General features: G+C 56.6%; 7 protein-coding genes across 7 annotated transcripts; 2 read left to right on the top strand and 5 right to left on the bottom strand.

Moving 5' to 3' along the window:
* Positions 1-73: 73 nt before the first annotated feature.
* BROUX77_001063 (uncharacterized protein) lies at positions 74-659 on the top strand (the record flags this gene model as incomplete). The annotated part of the gene is made up of 3 exons (XM_073745451.1): positions 74-155; positions 289-487; positions 575-659. 3 exons carry the CDS (start codon positions 74-76, stop codon positions 657-659), a joined length of 366 nt encoding a protein of 121 aa, XP_073609298.1.
* Positions 660-899: 240 nt separating this feature from the next.
* BROUX77_001062 (uncharacterized protein) lies at positions 900-2,558 on the bottom strand (the record flags this gene model as incomplete). Its single annotated transcript, XM_073745450.1, has 1 exon — positions 900-2,558. The coding sequence occupies one exon, from the start codon at positions 2,556-2,558 to the stop codon at positions 900-902; it is 1,659 nt and encodes a 552-aa protein (XP_073609297.1).
* Positions 2,559-2,866: 308 nt separating this feature from the next.
* BROUX77_001061 (uncharacterized protein) lies at positions 2,867-3,349 on the bottom strand (the record flags this gene model as incomplete). Its single annotated transcript, XM_073745449.1, has 1 exon — positions 2,867-3,349. One exon carries the CDS (start codon positions 3,347-3,349, stop codon positions 2,867-2,869), a length of 483 nt encoding a protein of 160 aa, XP_073609296.1.
* Positions 3,350-3,596: 247 nt separating this feature from the next.
* Positions 3,597-5,447, bottom strand: BROUX77_001060 (uncharacterized protein; the record flags this gene model as incomplete). Its single annotated transcript, XM_073745448.1, has 1 exon — positions 3,597-5,447. One exon carries the CDS (start codon positions 5,445-5,447, stop codon positions 3,597-3,599), a length of 1,851 nt encoding a protein of 616 aa, XP_073609295.1.
* A 1,608-nt stretch (positions 5,448-7,055) lies between these two features.
* On the bottom strand, positions 7,056-9,680 carry BROUX77_001059 (uncharacterized protein; the record flags this gene model as incomplete). The annotated part of the gene is made up of 5 exons (XM_073745446.1): positions 7,056-7,096; positions 7,207-9,136; positions 9,216-9,294; positions 9,556-9,580; positions 9,677-9,680. The coding sequence occupies 5 exons, from the start codon at positions 9,678-9,680 to the stop codon at positions 7,056-7,058; spliced, it is 2,079 nt and encodes a 692-aa protein (XP_073609294.1).
* Positions 9,681-12,171: 2,491 nt separating this feature from the next.
* Positions 12,172-15,408, bottom strand: BROUX77_001058 (uncharacterized protein; the record flags this gene model as incomplete). The annotated part of the gene is made up of 5 exons (XM_073745445.1): positions 12,172-13,611; positions 13,701-14,245; positions 14,329-14,508; positions 14,588-15,145; positions 15,285-15,408. The coding sequence occupies 5 exons, from the start codon at positions 15,406-15,408 to the stop codon at positions 12,172-12,174; spliced, it is 2,847 nt and encodes a 948-aa protein (XP_073609293.1).
* Positions 15,409-18,629: 3,221 nt separating this feature from the next.
* On the top strand, positions 18,630-19,821 carry BROUX77_001057 (uncharacterized protein; the record flags this gene model as incomplete). Its single annotated transcript, XM_073745444.1, has 2 exons — positions 18,630-18,782; positions 18,871-19,821. The coding sequence occupies 2 exons, from the start codon at positions 18,630-18,632 to the stop codon at positions 19,819-19,821; spliced, it is 1,104 nt and encodes a 367-aa protein (XP_073609292.1).
* Between the last annotated feature and the right edge of the window lie 7 nt (positions 19,822-19,828).

The following is a 19,828-nucleotide window of genomic DNA, read 5'->3' as shown; positions in this document are numbered from 1 at the left end:
CGCTCTCTCACGCAGCCAATCGACCAACGGACCCCCCCCCCCCCCCCCCCCCCCGATTCCGACGCGCCTCACCATGTCCGACAGCGGCCAGTCGCCCGAAGACGAGAAGCCGCGACTGACGGATGACCAGAAGAAGCAGAACCACATCGCCTCCGGTACGCAAGCTTCCGGTCCCCCGGCATATACACCGGAGTGGGGGGGAACCCCACTTCCTACCGCCCGCTCCTCTGCCCTGTTGCACCCGTATACTTGCTTCGTGTGCTAACGCCTTCTTTCCGGACTCCACAGAAAAGAAACGCCGCCAGGCTATCCGCGACGGCTTCGACAACCTCTGCTCGCTGGTTCCCGGGCTGGAGGGCCAGGGCCGGTCTGAGGGCCTCGTGCTTGGCCGCGCCGTCGACTTCATGAAGGAGCAGGTGGTGCGGCGCCGCGAGTTGATTGACCGGATCGAGCAGCAGGGCGGCGTAGTCGACCTGTCGTATTCCAAGTGAGTTCTTTTTTGTCTTCGTCTTGTCCGCTAGGAGGCCGGGGAAGCGGCCGAGTAGGGATTCCGACTGACACGAGTGTCTTCTAGAGCTATTGCGAACGCAGAGAGGCGGCTGGTTCCGAGACCGGCGCCAGCAGACGGCGGCGGCACGGCTGGGCCGGCGTCGCCGTAGCAGGCCGGCCGGCTTTGGGTGGTGTTTGCTTACATACATTCTGTCTTTTGTGGCGATTGTTTTTTTTGGTCTGGCGTTTATTCTTGAGGTACTCAAAAAAAATGTTTTGTTGGATGCTGGGGCTTTGCCTGTGTCTGTTTCATCCTCGGCCCTGCCATCCGTCTATCATACAAGATTTGTTATACACATTAGTTTCTCCATGCCTGCCTCCATGCCCCCATGCCCACGCCTCCCCCCTTTTCACTGGAACGTGGCAACCATCTCGCGCATCATGTGCAGCAGCTCCTCGGGCGACATGGTCGCCTTTTTGCGTGGCTGGCCGTCTGCGCCGACCGGCAGGCTGCGTCCCGACACGGTCACGGTGCCGTCGCGCGCCTCGTGCTCGCCGACCATGATGACTAGTCCGTAGCCCTTCTGGCGCGCCGTGCCAACCTTGAGTCCGACGCTGTCGGCGCGCGAGTCGATGTCGACGCTGAGCCCCGTCGGCTGGCGGAACACAGGCGCTGATGGCCCGGCGCCAGTGCCGGGCTCAGGGCTCTCGCCCCGCGCAACGGCCTGCCGCGCCTGCTCGTCATGGCCCTCGAGAATATCGTGCACCTTTTGCGCGTACGCTAGCAGCTCCGGCGTGTCCTTGACCGTCACAATCACCGCCTGGTGCGGGTTCAGCCAGAACGGCCACTTGCCGTCCGTCTTTTCGATCAGCAGAGCCATCAGCCGCTCAACCGAGCCCAGCACGGCACGGTGCACCATGACGGGCGCCACGGGGCCGGACTGCGCCAGCAGCGCAGGATCCTCGGTCGTCTCGCCGCGGGCCTCGAGCTCGGGCGCCGGCGCCTGGTACTCCAGAGCGAAGCGTTTGGGCAGCTGGAAGTCGAGCTGCACTGTGGCCGTCTGGTGCTCCTTGCCATCCGAGTCGCGCAGGATAATGTCAATCTTGGGGCCGTAAAAGGCGCCATCGCCAGCGTTGACGGTCCACGGCAGGCCGGACGCGTCGAGCGCGCGGCGCAGCGCAGCCTCGGCACGGTCCCACTCGTCCACCGCGCCGATAAACTTGTCCGGCCGCGTGCTCAGGGCCAGGCGGTACCCGACGCCAAGCCGCAGCACGCCGTAGACGACGCGCACCATCTCGAGCGTGCGGCCAATTTCAGTCTCCACCTGCGCCGGCCGGCAGAAGATGTGCCCGTCGTCCTGGTGGAAGCGGCGCACGCGCGTCAGGCCGCTCAGCGCGCCAGAAACCTCGTTGCGGTGCAGCGGACTGAAGTCGGCGAAGCGCAGCGGCAGGTCGCGATAGCTGCGCGCCTGCGCCGCAAAGAGCAGGCAGTGCCCGGGGCAGTTCATGGGCTTCAGGCCAAAGTCGTCGGCGTCGGTGTCCGCCACATGGCCGTGGTCATGGTTGCATCCCGGGGCATGCTCGGTGCTGGCCGGGGCCGGAGCTGCAGCGGCGACAGAGCCCGGGTGATTCTGGTGCTGGTGTGTACGGCCCGTCACAGCGTACATGTCATCGGCGTAGTTTTCCCAATGGCCCGACTTTTCCCACAACGCACGCTTGTAGATGGTCGGCGTGATAACCTCCTGGAAGCCATAGTAGATGTACTGCTTGCGCAGGAACTCGGTCAGGCGGTTGAAGATGGTCGCGCCGTTGGGCAGGAACAGAGGCGAGCCCGGGCTGTACGGCGACGTGGTGAAGAGGCTCTGCTTGACACCCAGCGCGCGGTGGTCCGGCGGCTCGGTCGCAGAGCGGCGGGCAGTGGCTGCGGCCACGGCACGCGCAGCCGCGGCAGGCAGGCCGGGCTTTGACGAGGCGAAGCGCGTGCAGCAGGGCGCCGAGGCGCGCAGGCGGAAATTCGGTCGCGGGAGACGCGCCGGCGCAAGAGTGCGCAGAGTTCGGAGGGGCACCATCGTGGAGCGGATCGTGGGCTGGAATGCCGTTGCGGGCGGAGGAGGCGGAGAGAGACCAAAGGTCGAAGCTGCGTCAAGCTTTTTTCGTCCGCTCTGGAGGTTGTGAGCCTGGTGATTGGAGGGGTCAACATTGGGTCACGGCGGGGCAAGCTACAGGGGACTCTTAGGGGGCAGCATCACTGAAGCTCTGGCTTCAAGACGCTACATCTTCCAAACACCCAGGCGGGTCCACCGTAGACAGTGCTATAACACTCCAAACGCCTCTGCAAACTAGCGTCCATATACCCTAACTCAACCCAACCCTCGTCTCACAGGCTCTTCTCTTTCCCGCCGCCGCCCAGCACCACCCACACGCGGACCGCCAACATCCCAAACGTCACGGCATTCGCCGCAGCCTCCGTAGCGCTCCAGGCGGCCACGTCCGCCCACCGGCGCAGCCCGCCGATGCCCGCCATCGTCGCATGCACAAACACCGCGTCGCTCAGCAGCATCGCCGCACACACGCCGCGCCAGACGCGCGCGTCGTCTACGGCGCGGAGGACCCCGGCGCCCAAGGCCGCGTGCAGCAGCCAGCCGCCGGCGAGCCCGGAGAAGAGAAAGACCGTGGTTGCTGTGAGAGGCTCCGCGCCGGCGGGGGCCGGCTGCCGTGTCATGAGCTGCGCGATGGCTGGCGGGTCAAAGAGCGCGAGGTACACGCCGTTGAGCGCCGTCAGCGGCTCGAACGTCGTGAGAAGGAAGCGGATCATGGCTGGAAAGGCAGCGGTGGCCGTGGTGGTTGTGGAAGAAGACATTCTGTGTGTGTGAGAGATGAAAGAATACCGGCGTCGAGAAGACCAACAAGACCTAAAGCTGGCACGCTTGGAGAGGTTTAGCTCCAACCCCTGAGACTCATGCACAGACCCTTCGCCCAGCTGATGTCATCATCCGCACACGACTTGCCAGTTGACTCGTATATTCATTCAGGTTTGTCTATCCGTACATGTACACATTACACTCATAACACACCCGCTCAACCTCCTCAGCTCCGGCTCTCTCCGTCTACTGCGCCACGGCCATCCGCGAATCAAGCTCAGGCACGCGGCCGCCGCGCTCCAGCGTCTTCTGCAGCTTCTCATTCTCCGCGCTCCGGATACGTCCACGCGCGGTGTCCAGTCTCTCGACGCCCTTGGCAATCGTGTCAATGTGCACCTGCAGCGGGATCTTTGCGCCGCCGGGCGTCTGCTGCGCCAACTCGGGCCCGGCCACGCGGTCGCGCAGGTCCTCGAGCCCGGCCTGCATGTTCTCGAGCTCGACGATGAGCGCCGACACTTGGGCAACGGCCTGCGAGCGCTGGCTGTCAACGCGACGCAGCAGCGTCAGCTGCTCGTCGAAGCCGTGCAGCGTGCGGCTGTTGGCGCCAATCAGCGTGCGCAGCGTCCACTTGACGGCGTCGCGCTGCGAGCTTACGGCGCGCTCCTCGCGCGACGCCACGGCGTACACGAGCAGCAGGTGGTCTTCGGCCGACGTCAGCAGGCCCAGCACGTACTGCGCCTCGAGAATCAAGCGCGCAATGTGCTCCGACACATAGGCCGTGTGCTCAATGTACTTTTCGAGCAGCACCGACTCGGAGAAGCGCCGCGCCGGCGCACCGCTAACAACCATTTCAATCGGAAACATGAGCGCCTTGACGACGCCGCTGCGTCCCGAGTCGCCGTCTGCGCCGCCGTCGCCAATCTGGCCTTCAGCCACTGCCGCCGAGTCAAGGAACCGCAGCGTCCAGCGGTTGATGCTGATGACTGCGTCGACCGCCGTGCCGACATGCGTGTTGAATAGCTGCAGCTCGCGCGCCGTCTTGCGCGCCACGTCAACGTAGCCGTCAAAGTGCGTGACAATCTCGTCGCGCGCCGGCAGGTCGCTATGCTGCACGAGAGCCCGCAGGTCGCGGACGGCCATCTCTGACTGCTTCATCTCCAAGGGCAAGGAGACGCCACTGGAGCTCTTTTCTAGCACATGCTCAAACTTGTTCTGCACCGACATCAGCCCGTCAAATTCAATCTGGGCCAGCATGCCCCCTTGCTTAATCAGCGGACTGGAGCAAATCGGCAGAGAGCCAACACCGGGGATGCGACAAAGCGGTGAAAGCGTTGATACAAGGCTATTGGTCAGGGTGCTCTGTAGTATATATAGGCCGCCAATGAATAGGTAGATGGCCAGCAACACAGCAAGTGGCTTCTGTGCGAAGCGCAGGGCTTGGCCAACCAGCCCCAGGGTCCACGCCAGGGAATCGTAAATGAACCCTGGCAACGCGTCCTGCATTCTCTCCATCGATGTGGGTGTGTCTCTAGAGTGTCTCCGGGAGGGTGACGGCACGTAGTCATAGTCTTGGTGGGCGTCATTTCCTAACTCCATGTGTTTATAAGGCGATGACGCCAGGTGCGGCCGGCGGCGGACAGTGCCTTGCTGGTCATCAAAGTCCCCCCTCTGGACAACCGCGTGTTCCTCAGCAGCGCGGAAGACCTCGTCGGGCCTCAAGATGCGACGGCCACCAGGCGTCATGGTCGGCTCCATTGGCTCTCGCAGGTGGCGAAAGGCGCGCTCGTCGTCGGTAAACTCAATGGTGCGCTGCGACACGTCAAGACCGCCGTCGTCGTCGGGCGCAAAGCTGGTCGACGACCGGAACGACGGCGTGGCCGGCTTGCGCGGGCTGGCCGAGTCGGGCAGAAAGTGCGCGTCGAAGCTCTCGTAGTCGCCGTCCACCAGGCGCCACGACTCGCTCATCGCCGTCGGCGTCACGGGGCCGTACAGACTGGTGCCGCGGGTTTTGGTTCGCGGCGTTTGTGGCGTCTGCGGCGTGTATGTTGGATTCGGGGCCCGTGGGCTCGGGCTCGGGCTCGATGTGGTGATGGGCATATTGGCAATGGAGAGATTCTAGAGCAGCTAATGCGAAAAGTATAAACAAAAGGCAAGGTTCTGTTGTTGTGTTGATGAGACAAGGGCTTTTCCCAATTAAAGGTTGTCGAGGGGAAAGAAAACAAATAAAGGAAATAGTTGGTGGAGGAGAAGAAAACAAAAAACAAAAGGCGTCGAGGAGGGGGACGCGGCTAAAGGAGGTATGTACAACAGAAGCAAAAACGGGAAGGCACGCGTGTTGCGGTAAGCAAGGCAACTGCTGGTTTTGGGATGAATTTCGTTTCTTGCCAGGCTGTTTCCTGTTGTCTGCTTTTTATTTTTAGGAGCACCTGCCTTGTTAGTTGCTGATGTTGGACTCGAGGCGCGGAGGGGAGCTGTCAAAGGAGACTCGAGAAATGGTTGTTGCCCCGGGTACATTCCAACGACAGGAACCAGGAAGACTTACAGCGAACTTTACACACGGCGCGTTTCTTTTTTTTTTGCGCGACAAAGAATGTGAGAATCGGCGGGGGACCTTGAGCCAAAAACAAACAATAGCAACGAGAGAAAAAGAAAAAAAGGGAGAGCAGTGTTATGCAGGTCGAAAGTAACAGACACCAAAAAAACGAAAGACGACGAGTTTCAGACCGGGAGCCAGAGAGCTTGCGGTTTCTTCTTTTTCCGCTTCGTCTTCTTATTGGGCTGGGCCTGTGTTGCTTGGTTGGGTTATGCGCTGGCCTTTTTTTTTCTGGCTCCATATGCGCGCTGATCCTCAGGCCTCCTTCACGTGGAAGCCGATATTGCACAATTACACACACATTCAGCCCCTTCCTGTCCATGCTCACGATGGCTGGATACACCTGTATGCACAAAACAATGCGTCTGGAAGTACCGAGTGGGTCCCAAATGGAGATCTCCGACTGGGAAGTAAAAGCCCAAGTAACCATCTGGCATGTTGAGCTGGAGCCAGAAAGAGATACCGCTCTTCGAGGATAACCTTGGTGCATACATACTTTAGCATATGCTCAAGTCCAAGTACCCAGGCCCAAACACATCCATCTCTCTGTTCTCCAGGACAGTCTACATGCTCAAGTCCAAACTCCAGCTTCTCCTTTGTTCTGTTGCCCTTGCTCCCCATCCTTCGAGCCCAACAATAAGACGGCTCCACCCTACAATCCAATCAACCCAAGCCCTGTTATGATCCAACCACGGCACACATCTCACACTAAACAACCTCTTGTTCTCTGCCCGTTGATGTCATGGTAAATATCATCATTAACTATCACTCGGCCTCTGTATTTCCAAGAATACGAATGTATGTATAGGTCTGTCATGGAACTTCATCAGAAGAAAAAAAACAGCAAAAAACAAACAGGCTAGATGAATATGACGTGAGTAACAACTCCCCGTGGTTGAGGCCTCTTGTTCTTCCTGTACCCCAGAGTCCGTTCCCCTAGTTCAAAAAGGGAAAAATAAAGAGCAAATAAAAACTCCAGGCCACAGCCAAGGGCCCCTAAACGCCAGACATGCTACCTCTGTGTATAAACGCCAGTTTCAAAAACAAAAACAAGGAAAGAAAATCAGAAGACAAAACGAGGACTATAAGCGCCTGCCATCAGGCGCTTGTTATCATCCCAAAGTAGGAAACATTTTAGAAGCTGTACGGCGCCCTAGAAATGGAGTATTAGCAAAACAGGCCCTTCCTGTACTCGTCGCTCGCCTCCCACACACAAGAAACGAAGCACGCTAGAAATGGGAGGAGGGGAATGGCGCTACTTACAAAAAGCCCGCGGCGATTTGGATCCGCCCTCTTGCTCCGTCAGCATTTGAGCGTAATTTTGTACGCGCTGCCGGCGAATGGTGCCGGGGCTCTTGTCGCCCTCATCCACCGGAGACACGGTAGCCGAGACAATGGAACTGAGCAGCGGCGGCACGAAGACGGCATTTTCTTTCTTGAGCTGCCAGCGCCGGCGTGCTTTAGTTGGCGCTGCTTGCTGTAGCGGGGATCCGGGTGTTGATGCTGGTACTGATGCTGGTGTTGGCGCCACTGTTGAAACTGCTGTTGGCGAGGATGGCGGTGAGGCCCTGACTTTGGAATCTGGTGCAAATGAAATGGTAGAGTGTTTTTTCGGGTTTAGGCCAGTGCTCTTTTCGGTTTCCTTGGCCGGTATCTTGGTCTGTAGTGGTGGTGGTGTTGGTGCCATACTTGATCCCCCGAAAACCGTCGTAGCGGATGACAACTTATCATCAGTGACGACCGAGCTTGGCCGCGGCTTGTCCCCTGAGTCTTTCTTAGAGCGTTGCTGGGAATTTTCTGTGCTAGACAGCTTCAACGCGCTTCTCTGATTCTTGGATGGCTGTACGCTCTTAGTTCCCATGACTATCTCATCAAGCCGCGAAGAAACAGACTGCCTACGTGCCGACCTGGCAGTGGGCGACACGCGCTGCGTCGCATACTCCTCGTCCTCAAGCATCACGTGGCCGCGCAGCCGGTGGATTTGGCGTTCGCGGTGGACAATGTCGTTGGTGATGGCCGGACAGTGACCCTCGGGCAGCATCAGCTGGCGACACAGAGGACACAGGCAACTAACGTGGCTCAGAAACTCCTCGATGCACTCGGCGTGGAAGATGTGGAAACACGGCAGCTGGCGGATCACCGACACGCGGTCTTCAAAGTCGGCGGCACAGATCTCGCAGCGCGGCTGGTTGTTGGTTCCAACGATGGCGTACTCTAGTTTACCTGTGCTGCTCTTCCGGCTGGTGGAGGCATCGCCGCCGCTGCTGCTGGCTGAGGCAGAGGACACGTCGAGGAGCCTCCGGCTCTGGTGGGACGACTGGCGTGAGTGTGAAGATGTAGCTGACGATGGCGAGCGCGGCATTGTCGGTTGTTGCGTCGTGGCATCGGGGTCCTGGCAGTAGGTGAACAGAGGGAAGGCTGCCTTGATGTGCTCGATGGGCACTCGCACGCGGACGATGCCCATGGCCTCCAGATCGACCTGGCCGACTTTGACGCGCCTCTCAAGCTGCTTCCGGCGACCGCGCTGGATAATGTGCATGACGAAAGACACCCCGGAGACAACTAGTACCAGTGACGCAATGACAATGGCAAAGTAGACCCAGAGAGGCGGCGAGTGGCCATGGTCGTCGACGCGCAGCTGAGTCCATATCCGGATGTAGTCACGCTGGCTAGGATTGAACGCCGTGGTGATGTTTTCGCTGTTGGGAACGGTGTCGATGGTGCCCGAGTACTGGGCTAGCGCTGAGACCATGCTGTTGCCGTACTGCCGTGGAATGGCATAGATTGGGAAGCGGTACTTGTGATGCCAGTCGCCCTCGGCGTTGGCCATGGTCCACAGAGACGCATCTTCAGAGTCTTCCAGGTCGAAACTGGTGTTGCTAGGAGGTCTGTAGAAGATGAAGCCCTGGAGCGGATCAAAACGGGCTGAATCGAGATAGGCCTCGGTGCAGGTATCATTGTACCATGGCGCTATGGCGATCAGCTTGTAGTTGGCGGGGGGAAGCTCGGACTTCTTTGTGGCGTTTCTAGGCAGGAAAACAGGGTCTTGGAACTGCGTTTGAAAGCACGGGTGATCCGAATCCAGGCTTGGAACATACAAGAGACCCTGTAGAGTTCCCTGAGTGGTCGCAGCGTTGTTGGTGGAGATGGTGGTGAGGTTTGTGTCGTATGAGGACTGGTATGCTATGTCGTTCTGGGCGCAGGCGCATCAGTATAGAGAGCAGTGCAGATACAAGGGAGGCAGTCCCGGGTGTGGCAGATGTTGGACTCACTGAGAATGCCGTGAGGTTGTGTATGACGGTAGATGAGGTTGTGTCGGTTCCAGACCAGGCAGGATTACTGAACAAGAGCCTGAGTAGGATGGGCATCAGCAAGTGAGAGACGAGGGAGGATGAGAGGGAGAGTGAGACAGAAAGGCCATGCCACGAGGCGACGAGGTGGGAAGTGCTGCAAGTCCATACCAGTGTCGAACAAGGCACGTGGCTGCAGAATGCCAAGCACCACCGGGATGGCGCTCGAGGGGCGGAGAAGTAGCCGGCAGCTAAGCCAAAGCCAAGACCGCCAAGCCAAGCCAAGCCCCAGGTTCACTGAGCAGTCCTGTGTTAAACTTACACTGTATTTTGCAATCTAGCGAGTGCTGTGCCCGAGTGACAGTCGAGTTAGCCGGCTGCCCAGGCCGATGCGGCGATGGAGTTGGTTGGACTCACACATAGTAGTGAAATAGGTCACTCACACATATTCTATGACACTATTGAGAGCGTTGGAAGCGAGGCATCCTGAAGAACGCGACTGTGAACAAGGGCGGGTGCAAAGAAAAAAAAAGAATAAAAGAGAAGGGAAGGGGGGCGGGAGGGTGGTGTATACAAGTAGGAAAAGGAAGACAAGAAAAAGAATCAGGGAAGAAAAAAAATAGCAAAAAAATAGATTAATATTAAGAGACAGTCTGAGTGAAGGAGAAATAAATCGAGAAGATGTAGAAGATTAATAAAAATGAGAGAGAGAAAAAAAGCCAAAGCCTCAGAGAGGAGGAGGAGGAGGAGCTGAGTGGAGGGAAGAGAACATCCAATGTCAGTGAGTTTTTTTGGCTTTTCCAGTTCGGAGTCTTGCTCTCGGACAGGAACACGAAATCAGTGACTTTGCACCAGCAGGGACCGAGAGAGAAGAAAAAAATAAAAAAAAAAAAGAGCTGACTAGCTGTTTCGGACAGAGTGACTGACTAGCTGGCTGACACAGTTGCTGAGTATCTGCCAGTCTGTCCGCACAAATGGAGAGCCAGTTCTCCGGCTCCGGCTCCGTCTGGCCGCTCGGTTCCTGATTTTCAGTGCAGCCATAGGCCAGAGCTCGAGTTGACCAAAGCTCCCTGGGAATCTAGTGTCCAGCATTCCGGGCGGCGCGGTGTCTGAAGCCAAGTATCTGTGTCCGGGACCAAAAACACCAGCGGCCACCTACGCAGACGGTCACTCGGGTTCCTCCAGCGCCAGACAAGCAAGTATCACGACAGGCCTAGTCAGCCACAACGAGGGAGATCACCTTCTTTCAGTTTTCCTCTTGTTTTTTCTTTTCCTGTCTTCTCTCTGAGCATGGGGCCCCCCTGGCTCTCTGCTCTGGCCTTTTCGCCCTGGGCTCTCTCTCTCTTCTGCTCGTTCTTGTCTCTCGTCCTGTGATCTTATTCATCCTCTGAGCAAAAAGCATGGGCCCTGGGAGCCGGGGAGAATTACCACCGCTGCTTATGAAACAAGGGATGGAAGGAAAAGAACAGAAAAAGAGAAAGCGATCACAATCCAAACAAGTCCGAGAGAACAAGACCAAGAAGCCACGCCAGTCTCAAAGCCAAAAGACCAGACTACAACCCACAGGCCCCAAGCCCAAAACAAAAGGAAACAAAAGATAGACGGTATAACCAAGTTTTGTCCATGTGAAGAGACCGGCTCACCTGTCTCGGTATCTCCTGATTTCCCCCCCTGGCTGGTTATGCCTGATGTCTCTCTTTGTCAGGTACATCCAACCAGCTCAAGTATACGTCAGAGTACATCGACACACGCCTGTCGTCAGCTACAAAAGAATGTACATGCGTGTACTTCTTGTAAAAGCTCATGTACATAAATATCATGTGCACATCCACGTTTATATCTTTCTGTGGCCATCCATGTACAAGCACCATCTTACTGATCCCCCCCGCCGGGCCAGACACAGAGCGCCCAAGTCAAGCACACGCATATCCAGGTCCCCGATCCGCAGGCCAAAGCACACATACGCACAAGATGCCCCCCCCCCCCCCACCCAGCAGATCTGTTTCGCCCCTGCGGTGTAGTACTCTAACCAGCCAGAACAAGTAACCTGCTCGAGTGTACTGGACTCCCCACATCTCCAGGCCCTGGACACCAGCTCCGGCCTCGACCTCAGCTCTTCTCAACACAAATCTCCCTCTCCCCTCTCTCCCATGCCAGGCCCCGCCAAACTAAGCTTCAAATCACGTTCTGCCACCAACCACGCACTCTCTCCTTGTCCTACCCTCCTCTCCCGAGAGAACGCCACCCAATCACCACAACTATCATGATATCCACAAGCAACACACCAGCTAAACCCGTAGAAAAGAAAAGCATGATCAAGATCAAGATAGCCAGCATCCCCTCCACCAGCCTTATCCTCCCCCCTCCCCTTGCCGCCCGCTAGTTTCTCTGGCCTCGTCTCGCCCGGAAGAAACAAAGCCCACGAAGGAATCAGGACAAGACAAGCTTTAGAGAGCACCAAAAGCTTGTTTTCCGATGCCAAGACAGCCAAGACCACATCACCAAAAGCTTGTTTTTTTCTTGCTCTTTTCTTCAGGGGGTGCCCGGAATGTGGGACAAACAAGTGTCTAGACCCTTATTCAACCCTGTTGATTATTTCGGTTATCCCTCCCCCAAATCTCAAACCTATCACCATGATTTCAACTAACTTTTGACACGATATCTTCTTGTTAAATTGTTACCAAATGTAATACAACTAAAAAAAAAAAAAAAAAAAGGCAAAGTCATCACTATCAAGGGCCAGCCGCTTCATCCTTTCACCGTCATTATCTTCCCCTCGAAATAAAACACGTCCCTCCGCCTCCGCGTAAGATGCAATCCATCAAAAACAACACAGGCCGCGTAAGCCACAACTTGCAATGACGTAATATGCGTGACGCCTTTTTTCTTCGTTCCCCTCCCCCGCAAACAGTGCTTAGCAGGAGAAGCAGCAAAAACTCTACCATCTACGCTCTTCCTCGTGATGACGACGGCCCTCACCGTAGCCACCTCCACTGCCGTAGCCACCTCCGCCGCCGTAGCCACCTCCGCCGCCGTAGCCACCTCCGCCGCCGTAGCCACCTCCGCCGCCGTAGCCACCACCTCCACCATAACCCTCACCTCTACCAGGGCTACCGTGGCGTCTGCGACGGTCATCATCGTCATCGTCACCACTGCGGCTACCGCGGCGCTCACGGCTATGACGGCGGTTACCGCCATGTCTTCTAGGAGACTCGTTGCGGTCCTCGTCATGGTCCTCATGGCGTCTGCTACTGTAGCTAGACTCCTCGCGCTGGCTGCCACCACCGCCGTAGTAATCTGAAGCAGCGCCGCCACCATGGCGGCCCGAGTGAGAGTCATTTCCATAGTTGCTTCTGCCGTAGGAATTGCTTTCGTCGTCATCATTGCGGCGGTTGCTGTAGCTGCTTTCCTGGTGCTCGTTGCGACGGCTGTAGCTAGACTCCTCCCGACGGTTGTAGCTAGACTCCTCCCGACGGCTGTCGTTGTCACCGCCACCGTAGTAGCCTGAGGCAGCACCACCTCCACCATAGTGGCCAGAGTTCGAGCTGCTGTTGTAGTTGTTTCTGCCATAAGAGTTGTCACCGTTGTCGTCGTCATTGCGGCGGTGGCTACTGTAGCTGTTCTCCTCGTTCTCTTGGCGCCGGCCATATCCACCGCTGTTGTTATCGTCGTCATCTCGACGGTTCTGGTAGCTGCTGTAGCTGGATTGGTTGTGCGACGAGCCATAGTTGCTCTGGCTTTGAGATCCATAGTTGCTTTGGCTCTGGGATCCATAGTTGGACTGCCGGTTGTCCTGATCGTCATCATTGTTGCTAGCCTTGTTAAGGATACCACCAATCAAGCCGCCCAGGAAACCGCCGCCCGAGCTGGACTCTTCCTCCTTGCGTTTGTAAGGCTGGAGGTTGACGCCCGTGTTCTGAGACACAAAGCCACTCAAAGCGCCAGTGGCACCTTCAAGAATAGCATTAGCAGCAGCGCCGGCAATGCGATCCTCCATGGTCTGGGGTTCCTGGCTGCTGAACTGCTTGTGCATGTGCAGATTGCCGCTGCATCCGTGTCCGTGGCCAGTGTCGAAAACTCCAGTCTTGTGGTTGTTACCCCGCTGGACGCCGTTGCGAGACAGGCACTGACGGTACTTATCCTGGCCCTGGTCGCCGAGGCCAGCCCACCAGTTCTTAATAACATCGTAAATCATCTTGCGGCCCTGCACGGCAGCGCGGTCACCCATGTTACGCTGAGCAGGATGGGCCATGATACCAAAGATGCATCCGTCAATGACTTCGCTGGGATCCTCATCCGAGTCCATGGCATCCATGATTTGAGGAACAACCCACTTGACCATGCTGAAGGCAGCCCGGCCAGCAGGTTCGTTCAAAAGCTAAATCGAGACATGTTAGACCGGATCAAAGACAAGAAGTGCTAGGTTCGGACAGCATAGCTATTTTTTTCTTCTTCCTTTTTACTTACGTTGGAAAAGTGATCCTTGGACAGCATTGAGTGAGTCGGGTTGGACGAGTCGTCGTCGTTAAAGACAATGTGCTGAGCAGCCTCACTGCTCGAGATAATTTCGTCAGATCCAGTCTTCATCTCAGAGCGCATCTGCTGCACAATGGGAACAATGGTGGGAGCAATGATGCTAAAGACCCAAATGGACAGCTGCTCCTCGAGCTGCTCAATAATTTTGGGGAGGATAGGAATCTTCTCAATGGCAGTGGAAATGTTCTTGAGAATGCTGTCGTGGAACTCGATAGCAGGCATGATGCTCTGGAAAACCTGGCCAATGTAAATGGCAAAAGCCTCGGGATCGCGGGGGCTGACCGAGGTCGCCTCCATCTGGGTAGCAGCGGCATTGGCCTGGATGTTGTCAAGTTCATCGCTCTTATGGCTTCCACCAAAGACGCCGTCAGGAATCTTGTCAAGAAGGTCACGAAGAAGACTGGTGTCCTTGTTCTTGGATTCCTGGAGAGTGCCCTCGAGCTCCTCGAGCTCGTTTTGGGCAAGCTTGTCGGACACTGAATTTGGGGAAAGGGAAAAAAGGAAAGGATTGTCAGCGATTGGCCCATGCAGTGTTACACACATAGTTTGTGTTACTTACCCTCGCCAGTAACGGAGTGCAGGAAATCAACACCACCAAAGGTTCCAGTCACAATGGGGTAAACCTCGTCGTTGACATTGTCAATGTTGAGCTTGGTGTTACGGCCAACGTGAGGGAAGACATCACGCTCGCCCATCTCGATGAGGGCCAGCTCAATGTAGTTGCTGTGGGCAAAGTAATCTGGAATTGAGGATTAGCATTTGGTGGGTGGTCGAGGGTTGGGGTTATGTGGGGTTTGGAGTTTTAGGGCCAGACCTACCTTCCAAGCAGTGCAGAGCAGTACCAAGGAGACGCAGAGACTCGTACTTGTCGGCCTTGTTACGGCCGTCACGGTAGGCTCTTCCGTGTTCAATGCACTTTCGGAGAAGGTTGCGGCAGTGCTCAGATGCGGTAGTGATGCCAATCTTGTCGTTGGCAATGTAGTTCTTGAGACCAGTTTCCGAATCAACACCGAGCTCAACCTCCTCGTCAACGGGGCCTCTCAGGCGGCGGTCGTATTGGCGAGCATCGAGGTTATCGGCGTAGTCCTTGGGGTTGTCGATGTGTTCCTCGGGGCGGTAGCAGCCCAGACGGTCGGCAGTAACCTCGAATTCACCGGAGCCGTAGCCAAAGGTCAGGAACCCAAGGATGGACAGGAGAAGGCGGATAGCCTCGGCGGAGACATTCTTGACGGTACCGACATCGACGGCCTGTGAGTAGTCACGGAGCCAGTTGCCGAAGTAAACACGGGAAATCTGGAGCTTGTTGAACTTTTTGCCGTTGAGCGCCTTGGCCATGGACAGCACAGCGAGAGCATCCTCGATATCACCGTGGCGCCCTGTGGTTGTTAGCGGGGGGTTGGCAGGGGGGGGGGGGGGGGGCATGGAGAAGGGGAAAGGCTGTTTGCAAGCGGGCGGCCAGAGACGCTGGCCAACCACAGATAACAAGCGATCCGTTGGTAGAGTTTCAAAACGTACAGTTCTGGCCCTCGATCTTGGAGGCGGTGCCAATGTTTCCAGCTCCAAAGGCGGCGGCACGGCCAGTCATAAAGACCAGCACGACCATTGCCACCAGGAGGTGGAAAGGTTTGAAGGTAAACATTGTATCTCTCTTTGTGGGCTACGATTCCAGAGCGTAGAAATGGAGAGCAAAATGGGGGGAGGGGAGGTGAATATGGTGGTAAAGAGGGAGGAGGAGAAAAAAAAGGAGAAGCAGAGATGAAGAGGGGCCTAATGTACTTGTAGTCGAACGAGCAGGAGAACGAGGGAGAGATGGATGCAAGCTTTATGGTTTATGGAGTCAGCTATACAAGGTACAAGTGGGCGGATTGTTTCTTCCGTTTGGCAGGGTTGGCTGGCGTTTTGGAGGGGCAGATAGAGAGAGGGAGAGAGAGATAGGCCACTTGTACAGATATCTACAAAGCCAAGGGCATCTTGGCCTTCAGATGTGAGTGGAAGTAGAGAGAGAGAAGGCTGCGTCGTCAGGCGCCAAGAGGGATTCTACGGAGTTCTACGGACAGTTAATAAGATGGTACTGGTACTGGTACTGGTATTGTACAAGTTGGATGTACTACCAGTCTAGTTACTGTAGTCATATCTTGCCTGGCGGGGTTCATGGAAGGTGGGCAGACATTTACGGCGTTTAAGGCGTTGGGAGGGGAGAGTTGCCCCAAGAAAGCTACGCGGCTACCCAATGGAAAAGTGCCGTCTGCAACTGCAGTTTCAACTACATACACGACCAGGTAATATTTACATGTCCATTAGCTATAAGCAGTTATAGCTGCTTTGTCTCTGCCTCTGTCTTGTGTGGAGCTTGGAAGCTTGGAAGCTTTGACGAAGCTCCCCCACCTGCCTGCCCGCCTGTCTTCTTTCCCCTCTCCTCTTTTGCCCCTCCTCTCCTGGCTGGCTGGCTGTCTTTCCGTCTGTTTGTTCGTCTTTGTTTCTCCTGTGGTTGTCCCCTCCTTTTCCCCACTTGCCGAGTCGCAAGCCAGCTGAAAAAAGAGGGGCCTGGGGGCAGGGGAGGCGAGTAGGGACAGAAAAAGAAGAGAGAGAGATGGCAAACACAAGCCAAGCACACAAGCTCTGGGCAAATCAGATGTAGGGGAAAAAAAGAAAGAAAGAAAACACCACTGGATACTGCTTGCACTTGCCAACTTGGACTCGCCATTTTGCATCGCCAGTGTCTTTCCTCCAACAACGTTGTCTAGCTCGTTTAATTGGCGTTTCGGCTACAGAACAAGACCGGCTTGTGATCGACGTTCCAGGTTGGATTGATTGCAACACAACGCTGAGCGTACAAGAAACGGCAACCAATAGGGTTACTGCGATACCAGAAGGACAGTCACTAACCCTCTTTAGTTTTTTTTTTTTTTTTTTTTTTTGTTGACAGTGACGCGAACACCCCCTGGCTACTTCTGGCCCAGCGCGCAAGACCAGGCCAAAACAGGGCGCGTGTGCCCTGACTAAAGAAAAAGTAGAAAAAGCGCAGACTCAAAAAAGACTATGTATGTACTGCTCTTGCTAGGCTTTTGACAGTGAGTGGCAGAGTTGCTACTGCAGGCCCCACTTTTGTTTTTTTTGCTCTCTAGCTGGCCATCTGGTGGCCTCAAGGCTGATTGTCGCAGCCAGGTAGCGCCCTAACAGAAGAACCCTCAACATTCTAACAGAAGGCTCACCAGCGGCTTCAACAGAACAGGCTGTTGAGGCTCCAGAAGGCCACTAACTCCAACTGTGACAGAAGCCTTCTCCGGTGACGAGACACGAGACTCGAGAGCAAAGCCGCCAAACCGCCATGCCATCGGCGATGGTGCATTCCAGGTGCGCGCCAGCAAGTCTTGGGGCTCAATAGGGCCCAGAGGGCTGGTGGTGTGGTAGTGAGGCACACCTGAGATCCTTTTTTTCTTATATTTTTTTGCATTGCTCCGGTTGTACCCGACTGGTAGGAAGAACAGGCAACATGTGTGTATTTGTATGAAGCAAGTGCAGACTCTGTTGTGTGTTGTGTGTTCTGTGTTCTATGTGTAGTTAGAGGCACCACACAATCAATACGCAGCACAATGAATCATGGCACAACGCGAGCATGCCGTATGTCGTGCAAGTATGAGCATCCAAGCAAAGTTTTGGGGGCTCCCTCTGTCCATGTAAAGTCGCAGGCCGTCGCTGAGCCAAGCCAGGCGCGAGCGTGAGGCAGAAAAAAAACGGGCGGGCCTTATATACGAGAGTACACAGTCAGTAGTGGGTGCATCAGCCAGCTTCACCTCTGCTTGGCCCGCCAAGCATTGCCTGATGAAGCTGGCCGGCTGCAAGGGCAATGTGAATGAACCAAGAGAAAAAAAAAACACAGTACGAAAGACCGGCTCAGGCGGCTCAATGGACTGTACGTGACAGAGCAACCAATAGGCAATGCAAAGTTTTCAGCAGCCCTCATGACCTAAAAAGATACATGCTTAGTGGGCGCTAGCCGCCAAAAGTACTAGTACATCCAGCCTAGCCAAGGGAGCGCTGCTTAGCGCGTCTTCAGGGCATCCAGCCAGGCAACGGGTGTAATGCACTTTTGGCCCGAGCCGCTAGTCATGAAGGTTCCTGAGACTTCTAGCGGTACATGCAGCAGCACCTAGAGCAGCGTGGGAGGGCCCCTGCCAGCACAGTGCGTAGCACGGACTAGCAAGCACAACGCAAAGTGGAAAATTTTGCGCTGGCCCAGCCCCTGTAAACGTGCCAGATGACTTGCTAAGAGGCGCTGGCGGCTCAAGGCATTGCGAAAAAAGCACCGCAAAAAAAAATAGCACCGCAACGCCCCATTTCCAGGCGGTTGCTACAAGCCGCTGGACCACCTGGAGCCGGCCCCAATCAAAGCCCCCCATAGCCCAGAGCCAATGGTCACAGCCTAATGGCCCAATGGGGGGACGCCCTTCTGCAAGACGCGCTGCGCTGGGGGACCAGCCAAGGAGGAGTTACTGATTAGCACCAGCCTGGCCGGCCCACCCAAAAAGAATAAAGCCACCCACCACCCCAGCAAACACGCGCCCCCAGGCTGTCCTGAAAACTTTTTTCCTCCGTTTCTCACGCTCTTTCGCTCCCCCTCATTTGCTGCTTCAGCGCCCTCTCCGCCATCGCCATCGCCATCGCCAGCCTCCACAACGCTCCGGCCTCAACTAAAAATACAGCGGCCTTCAGCACCACCACGTACAGACGAACCCTGGTACTGGAACTACAACTACGCAAATTCTGCACCGCGCCCATCGCTGCTATTTTTTTTTTCCCGCCTCGGCTGTTTACACTGCCTAGAGGCCCTCAACTTCACTGTCGTCTTCCCTGATCTCAATGGCTCGCCCCTCCAAAGCCAACAAGGAAAAGGCCACTACAGTTCTTGGTGTCGGTAACTCCATCACGATGCCCCCTAACGTTATGCCCACGGCCACAGGCCCCCGCCCGCCCGTCATTGACGTTGACAACTTTATTCGCGTGCGCGACTCGGTAAGTGCATCGCGTCCCAATCCAATCTGGCTGTCCGCACAGTCGCACACCCACCCACACCGGCTAACCACATCTCTGCGCTGTCTAGGTCTACGGTCGCCTGACTACCATCCAGCAGCTCATCAAGTCCTTTAGCGATGACTACCTGCGCCAGACCAACCTGCTGCTGGGTCTGAGCACGCCCGAAGAGGGCGGCGACGACGCCCTTGCCAACCTGGACGCGTCTATGTCTGCGCTGACAGGCGTGCCGGCCCTGATAATGCCTGCGCCGCCGGTTGTCGAGGAAAAGAAGGAACGCAAGAAGCGCACTCACGACCCCAACGCGCCGAAGCGCCCGCTCACACCCTACTTCCTGTACATGCAGACTGCGCGCCCCATCATCGCCAACGATCTCGGTCCCGAGGCGCCCAAGCGCGCCGTCCAGGAGGAGGGCCAGCGCCGCTGGGCCTCGATGGTGCCCGGCGAGAAGGGCATGTGGAACCAGGCCTACCAGTACAACCTGCGCCTGTACAACGCCCGCGTGCACTCGTACAAGCACGGAAACCCTGACGCCAAGGACATGGATGACGACGAGGCCAACAAGTACGCCAACAACCACAACATCCAGATCCCCAACGCCGAGGTTGCCGAGCAGAACGCCATGGCCGAGCAGCTGCAGGCCGCCGCCGCCGTCAGCTCCGGCATGGACGCCCAGGGCGAGGACGATGGCGACTTGACCGGCGCTGCGGCCATGGGCGGCGTTATTGTCCCCGGCCACGGCCACCCGCACGCCCACGGCCACCCCATGGGCGGTCCTGGCGGCGTGGTCCCCGGCAAAGCCAAGAAGCCCGCCGCCACGGGCCGCAAGCGTAAGAGCGCTGCCGACGGCGACGACATGGCTGCCGCCATGGGCCTAGCCATGGCCGACTCGCCCGTCATGGGCGCTGCTGGGGTCGGCGCACCGACCCCGGACAAGAAGCGCCGTCGCACCTCGGGTAAGCCCAACGAGGATAAGGAGGAGCCCAAGAAGGCCGGTCGTAAGAAGAACGCCAAGGCTTGAAGAAGAG

This window comes from Berkeleyomyces rouxiae (assembly GCF_048999995.1).
Source record: "Berkeleyomyces rouxiae strain 22BRR77 chromosome Unknown BrBRR77_ptg000001l, whole genome shotgun sequence".
Lineage (NCBI taxonomy): Eukaryota > Fungi > Ascomycota > Sordariomycetes > Microascales > Ceratocystidaceae > Berkeleyomyces > Berkeleyomyces rouxiae.
Note: the sequence above shows the minus strand (reverse complement) of the source record. Positions and strands in the feature narration are given on the sequence as shown.